This window comes from Crocuta crocuta, unplaced genomic scaffold (genome assembly GCF_008692635.1).
Source record: "Crocuta crocuta isolate KB4526 unplaced genomic scaffold, BGI_CrCroc_1.0 scaffold149, whole genome shotgun sequence".
Taxonomy (NCBI): domain Eukaryota; kingdom Metazoa; phylum Chordata; class Mammalia; order Carnivora; family Hyaenidae; genus Crocuta; species Crocuta crocuta.
The window spans coordinates 6,312,289-6,319,257 of NW_027551561.1; the positions used below are offsets into that span (position 1 = coordinate 6,312,289).

At 58.6% G+C, this 6,969-nt stretch overlaps 1 protein-coding gene across 1 annotated transcript in view; it reads left to right on the plus strand.

Annotated features, from left to right (window-relative positions):
• The window catches only part of RAB11FIP4 (RAB11 family interacting protein 4), a 69,481-nt gene that overhangs the window by 59,650 nt on the left and 2,862 nt on the right, over positions 1 to 6,969 (plus strand). The window contains exons 4-11 of the mRNA XM_077749737.1: positions 944 to 1,138; positions 1,667 to 1,816; positions 1,999 to 2,034; positions 3,221 to 3,320; positions 3,548 to 3,651; positions 4,743 to 4,883; positions 6,257 to 6,338; positions 6,805 to 6,942. Coding sequence (XP_077605863.1) covers positions 944 to 1,138; positions 1,667 to 1,816; positions 1,999 to 2,034; positions 3,221 to 3,320; positions 3,548 to 3,651; positions 4,743 to 4,883; positions 6,257 to 6,338; positions 6,805 to 6,942 — 946 coding nt within the window. The remainder of the gene's footprint in view (positions 1 to 943; positions 1,139 to 1,666; positions 1,817 to 1,998; positions 2,035 to 3,220; positions 3,321 to 3,547; positions 3,652 to 4,742; positions 4,884 to 6,256; positions 6,339 to 6,804; positions 6,943 to 6,969) is intronic.

The following is a 6,969-nucleotide window of genomic DNA, read 5'->3' on the forward strand; positions in this document are numbered from 1 at the left end:
GAATCCCTTCTATAAACGGGGAGATGCACCTCACCCAGTAGCTCGTTGTCGTTTATTTTAAAACTTCATTTCTTATTAGAGTGCAAGCCGATTAAGCAGAGCTTGGAAAAGGTAGGAAAGGAAGAATGGGGGGAAGCGACTGATTTATTCACACTCCCATCGCCCAAACCCAGGCTCTGTTACCATGTAACTATTTTTAGGTCCTCCTTTTCCTTATTCCATATAGACCTTTTCCTTTCTGTGTTTAAATTTTATATTCAACTTTTATATAAATGTTTCAATATTACTGCCAGTATTTTTTTTTTTTTTACAAATCTTTCAACAATTAGGTAACCCAAAATTTGATCATTTAATTTACTAATATCTATTACCATTTTACAACTATAACTTAATCATTTAATTAGCTAATATCCGCAATATAGAATATATACTTTTCTATTATACATCTACTGTAACTTTAAAAACATTTTTTCTAATATATATTTTTTGAGAGACCAAGACAGAGCACGAGTGGGGGAGGGCCAGAGAGAGAATCTGAAGCAGGCTCCACAGGCTCTGTCAGCACAGAACCTGACGCGGGGCTCGAACTCCCAAACCATGAGATCATGACCTGAGCCGAAGTCAGACGCTTCACCGACTGAGCCGCCCAGGCGGCCCCGTCTACCGTGACTTATTGTAACTTATTATAAGTTAACACAGGGAACCCATTGGGTTGTAAGCAGCGTTTGGCTGCTCTAGAGAACTATTGGTTTGCACATTTCTTGTGCAGAAACCGTTTCTCTGGTGAGATGCTTCCCTTAGGATGAGGTCCCCGAAGTGCACCTGCCAGGTCAGCAAGCTCAGACTCGGGCTCCTGACCTCTGTGGCACCGCCGGTCCCCTGCGGAGCGGCACAGGCTGTTGGACGGGGCCGTGTTAACAGCCAGCCCTTCTCTGCCACCCAGGTCCCTGGGCCACGCGCCATCCGTGACCACTTCGGACCTCTCCACGCACTCCACCACCTCGCTTATCAGCAACGAGGAGCAGTTTGAAGACTACGGGGAGGGGGACGACGTGGACTGTGCCCCTAGCAGCCCCTGCCCCGACGACGAGACCAGGACCAACGTTTACTCGGACCTGGGATCTTCAGTGTCTTCCAGGTGGCCCCGTGGTCTGGAATGGCAGTGTGGGGTCCGGGACAAGTGGCAGAGCCAACCAGACCTCATCCCAGGACGGGTCGGGGGGCAGAGTCCTGAGCCACACGGGTGCTGCCTCTGCACCCTGATCGGGACTCGAGAATTCCTCCTGCCTCCTCCTGGCTCGGGGAAGAGACAGACTTAACCCACCTGGGAGGCTGCAGACTCTGGGGTGTTTGCTCCCTTGCTCCCTAGAGCCTCGGTGTTGAAGGCTCCTTCTCGGTGACCTACTGTGATACCAACCCCCCACCTCGTCATTATCCACTCTGATAGTAGCTCTCCGTTGCCTTATCTGTGAGATGGGTACCATTCACCCACTTCTCCTCTGAGAGTAGTGGGGGAGGGGGGGTCTAGTGCCGTATTTCTACTCCCTCTGCCCCCTAAACGCACACACGGAAGGTTCCCAGGCATCGGGAAAGCTAGCCAAGTAAGGAGTGGGAAGGGCGCCAGACTGGACAGCAGGGAGTGACTTCTTTCTGTCTCCTGCACCAGCGCGGGGCAGACCCCCAGGAAAATGCGGCACGCCTACAACAGCGAGCTGCTGGATGTGTACTGCTCTCAGTGCTGCAAGAAGATCAACCTGCTGAATGACCTGGAAGCCCGACTGAAAAACCNGCATTTTTCTGCAAGAGGAAAATCAGGGTGCTTCTACTGAAGACCATGCCTATTGGTGAATCCCCCGCAGTGGGCGGGACAAAGCCCTGTAGTGCACCTGCTGGTATCTTGCAGCCACGGCAGAGTCAGGAGTGGACTAGCACCCCCTCTGTTCAATGACTGTTTTCTCTCTCCCTCTCCCTCTCCCTCCCCAACCCCCACCCCTGCAGCCCTAACCGGAAGATCTCTAGCACGGCCTTTGGACGGTGAGACCCCCGCCCTGGGAGGAGGGGTGGAATGCTGTCTCCCTTTTCCTGCCTGCTGCCCAGACCCAGCCGGTGCCCTGCACGTGCTCAGTGCGCAGAGAGAAACGAAGACCCCCAGGAGGGCAATTAGAGCAGTCAGACCTCTACTCCTGACAAGGAGGGGCCGCCCCCTCCCACTCCCACACCTCCCCCCTTGTGGCAGTGGTGCAGTAGGCCCCTCCAAACCCTTAGCTGGTTCCGCTCCAGGCAGGTGCAGCAGGGATGCGCTGAGGGACCCGGCCCGTCTGTCCCACAGCTATTGGTGCCCCGCCCCGCACCCTGGAGCCTACAGCTGTACCAGCAGGCCCTGGGGTTCCCGCCAACCAAGACTGGGCACGAGTGTGCCCCGCTGGAGCTGGTCGCCTTGCTCCAGGTTATATCCTCACAGCTAGCTTCCTGGGACTTCCAGGCTCCCGCTCCAGGTCTTGGGATCCAGGTTCTTGCGCACACTGGCCGGGTCCACACCCAGGGCTCTGGGATCGGCCAGCAAGCGCCCTGACTTGGGCTCAGGAGCAGGGGTGGAACAGGTTGGGCCCTGGGCACAGACCCTGGCTGTGGCCCTGCAGGGAGCAGGGAGGGGGAGCCTCAGAGTTGCAGCTGGGTTCGCCCCCTGCAAGCCTTTGCCTGTTTGCAGAGCCGCCCGACCCACTGCCCCACACGGCCTGGGTGGGTCTCCTTCCCTTTCCCGGGGTCCCCAGAGATGCAGCAGGGCCAGTTCAGGGGAGGAGAGTGAGACTTGCTGGCTAGCCTCAGGGGGCTCTGCCACGACCGGTGAGCCAGCCTACCTGCACTGGCTGGTCTTGCAGTTGGAGGGAGGTGGTCGGGGGCTCACGTGCCCACTCTGGCCGCTGCCTAGTTCCTGGCTCGAATGCTGGCGTGCAAAGGGTCCTGAGGCAGCAGGCCAGAGCCGCGATGGATGGGCTCGGTCTGCTTGGGATCTGGAGGGGTAGAGCGGCCCGTCCGCTGGCCTCTGAGCTGGGTGACCTCTTGAGTTCTGGGTGAGGACAGCCTCCCTCGAGGAGTCCCTGGTCCTCTCCCCAAGGTACTGGGTGCTCTCAGCCCATAGCCCGGTGTGGACCCTGGTCCCTGGTCCCTGGAAGGCCAGGCTCTGTAGCCACCCTCCCCACGCCCATCCCCCCCCCCACAGGCAGCTCATGCATAGCAGCAACTTCAGTAGCAGTGACGGTAGCACCGAGGACCTGTTTCGAGACAGCATCGACTCCTGTGACAATGATATCACGGAGAAGGTGGGTCCTGAGTGGGCAGAGGACAGGCTTAATGTGTGCGTGCTCCCTGGGGGGTCGTGGGGCAGCTCTCTGGGGACTCGGGAGACAGAGACCCTGGTCTTGCCCACGAGTTGGGGGTAGGTGGCCCCCAGCCTCACCAAACATGGCTTCTGTCCCATGGTCCCTTGTGTCTCGGCCCTGTGGGCTGCGAGGTTTCCTCCACCCCCACCTCTGCCTCCCTCTGGTAGGTGAGCTTCCTGGAAAAAAAGGTGACAGAACTGGAGAATGACAGCCTGACCAACGGGGACCTGAAGAGCAAGCTGAAGCAGGAGAACACACAGCTCGTGCACAGGTCGGGGGCTGGGGAGGGGCCCTGGGGACAGCCGGGGGAGGGGCCCTGCGCGTCTTGTCCCTTCTCTCTGAGAGGCTGTGATGCACGAGCCCCTTGCTAAATGGCCCAGGAGGACTGGTCTCTGGGGCCCCAGAAACAGGTCGGAGCTTGACCTTGACCCCCGGGTCCGCAGCCCCAGGGTGGGTCTAAGACAGGGGTTGGGACCCGCTCCCCTATTTCTCTGTCCTACAATGGTGAGAGTCTGACCCCGCTACCCCTGCTTCTGGGGACAAGCTCTGCAGAGGGAGAGGCTGGTGTGAGTCGGGGGCTCGCACCTGCTGCTATGGAAGGGTCTAGGCATCGTTGCCCCTCCTCCCCACGGGGGCCCCTGCCCGCGACTGCAGCAAGGTAGTGCGTGCAGCGGGTAGCTGTCCTCACGGGGTGGCATGAAACTTGGTAAGCTGATCCCCACCTGGGGTCTGGCCCTCGACCTTGTAGGGCCCAAAGATGGGTCCTGGGACACCCCAGAAGGGTAGCCTCCCGGAGGGACTGTTCCCAGTGAAATGTGCCCAGACTGATAGGCCAGCTCGGCTGCCAGTGACGGGGTTAGAGCGTCCCCAGTGGGACCTGGCCCTGTCCTGGGTCTTGCATGTTCAGGGCCACTATCCAAGGACAGGCCTATTTGGGACTCAAGGTGTCCAGTAACTGAATTACTGGTCAGAGGGGTAGTGGCCAGGCAGGAGGAGAGCGGAAAGAGAAGCCAAGGCCCGAGGGCTGCTTCACGCGGCCTCACTGAGGCCCGCCGTTCCCCTCCCCTGTGCCTGGCTGGGAATGCCACCTTCTCCGTGCAGCCTCGCTCCCCTCTGGACCGACTGCCAGGTGCCCCCCTCCCACCCCCCAGTGGCGCATGTGTGACTCCTACACCTCTCCTTACGTCCTGTGGCGTCCGCATTCATCTGTGGGTGAAGCTGCCACAGGTCTGGCAAACGCACCGCCACTTCCAGAGCTGGGACTGAGCCGGGGCCTCCGGTAGCCGGGGTCATGGTTGGGGGCGGGGCGGGAAGACCCCACGAGGGCTGGCCCTGGACTGGGGTGCGCGCCCCTCTCCTCAGGGTGCATGAGCTGGAGGAGATGGTGAAGGATCAGGAGACCATGGCGGAGCAGGCCCTGGAGGAGGAAGCGCGGCGGCACCGCGAGGCCTACAGCAGGCTGGAGAGAGAGAAGGGCACGGAGATCGAGCTGCTCAACACCAGGTGGGTGCCCGCCGGGACGGGGCCTCCTCGGGCACGCCCCACTGTCCCCATGGCGTGGATCAGAAACCTGAGCCCGAAGAGAAGCCCCTGCTGTAACAGTTCTGCCCATGATGCCTGAATGCCTGGGCACGCTTGCTGGGAAGTGCGTAAAAGCACCTTCACGGTAGCGTCATGTACACTAGGCACAACCGGAAACGACTCCACGTCTGCCGGCAGGAGAGTAGGTTGAAAAGCGGTGGTCTTGGCTGGGTCTGACGTCCGGGCTCGGAGCTCCCCCTGCTGTCAGATTCTCCCTGACCTTGAACAACGCCTAGGCGTCCTGACCCTGGGCCCCTAAATGGAAAAGCAAGGCCCAGTTTCCTCTGGGCTTCTGGCCGCAGGTGCAGCTGAGGAGGCAGGGAGAGGAGTGTTGGCCTGGGAATCTGGGTCGGTCACCCTTTAGCTCTATGACTTTGGACTCACTATGTCATTTTCTGGGTCTCCGTTTCCCCATCTGCCTGCCCTCCCTCCCTTCCCCACAGAGTGACCGTGAGGGCAGGTGGGTTGCTGCACATCACTGTGGTGTCCCAGGGCTGTCCCAGGCCAGGCAGGCCACCTGGGTCCCTGGCACGGAGGACAGCTGCCCTGTGCTCCTTAGGAGCCCTGGGGAGCCCAGAGAGCAGTGGGCCATCACTCCAGGAAGGAAGCGACAAGCACGAAGGAGAGGGAATGTTCTGCGAGAATCGGTGGCAGAAACGACCCCACGCTGCTCTGATGCCACTGACAGCCCAGCTCCCCTGCCCTTCTCAGGTCATTTCAAATGACCTGGGTGCCCGTGCTGTGTCTCTTCCTGGGATCCTGCTAGCACAGCCCCCTGTGAACACCCCCGTGGAGGATGACGACCACCGGAACCGGTGCCTGTGGAGGTCACAGGCAGCTGCAGGGAGGGCCGAGCAAAGAGCCTGGGGGTGNAGCAGGGGGACCCAGCCACTGCCAGCCACCTTCTCTTTGTTTAGCAGAAAAACATCTTGCGAGTTGTTTCAGGCTCTAAGGCTGCATGCAAAGAGAATCCCGTGTTCTTGTTCACAGATGAGTGTTTCCTTTTATCACACACGGAAAGATGGTCAAGCAGTGTCTTTTCCTTCTTGCCTTGGATGACAGGAAGCTCAAAGTCATATTACCCATCTGGAACAAATATTCATATTCATTCATTCATTCTGTCTCTCTGTCTCTCTGTCTCTCTCTCTGTCTCTCTGTCTCTCTCTCTCTCTCTCTCTCTCTCTTGCCAGGGCTGGTATCTTCCCTCCTCCAGGCAGCAGAGAATCGCTGCAACTTGTCCATCCGTTGTAAGATAACCCCCGTTTCTGACATGCCTGTCTTTGTCCTTTCCGTAGGGTACAGCAGTTAGAGGAGGAAAACACCGAGCTCAGGACAACAGTGACCCGGCTCAAGTCACAGACCGAGAAGCTGGATGAGGTGAGCAGCCGGCCTAGGTGTCTCTCAGACTTGGACCTTGAGCTGAAGCCATGGAGAGGCAGTGCTGGCCCCAAAGGCCTTTAGTTGCTAGTTTGCTCTGACAACAAAGTAAAATATGAATAGTAATCTGTCTTGCTATGTTTCTGATTTTCCAAGATTTTTTACAGCGAGTATAATTTTGTATATAATGGGGAGAAGTAATAATAAAAGAGAGAGAAGGAGGTTAGCTTTTGTTTGGCCGCGCCTTTGACTCAGGGTTCATCTGGTACCATCGAAGGGCTTCAGAGGCCTTCTAGAAGGTGGAGAATCCTAAGGGACCCGGCTGTGTCTTAGAGGGCTGTGTCCAGGGGGACTGGTCGGAATGCCCACCTGGCGAAGCGGCTGACCCAGAGCCCTGCCCCCGACGTCCCTGGGGCAGAGCGAACCTCTCAGGGCACTGCCCTCCCTGACCCGGTCCCCCATCCAGGAGCGGCAGCGCATGTGTGACCGTCTGGAGGACACCAGCCTGCGGCTCAAAGACGAGACGGACCTGTACAAGCGCGTGATGGACAAGCTGCGCCAGAACCGCCTAGAGTTCCAGAAGGAACGAGAGGCCACGCAGGAGGTGGGGGCCAGGCCAGTGGGGGGGGGG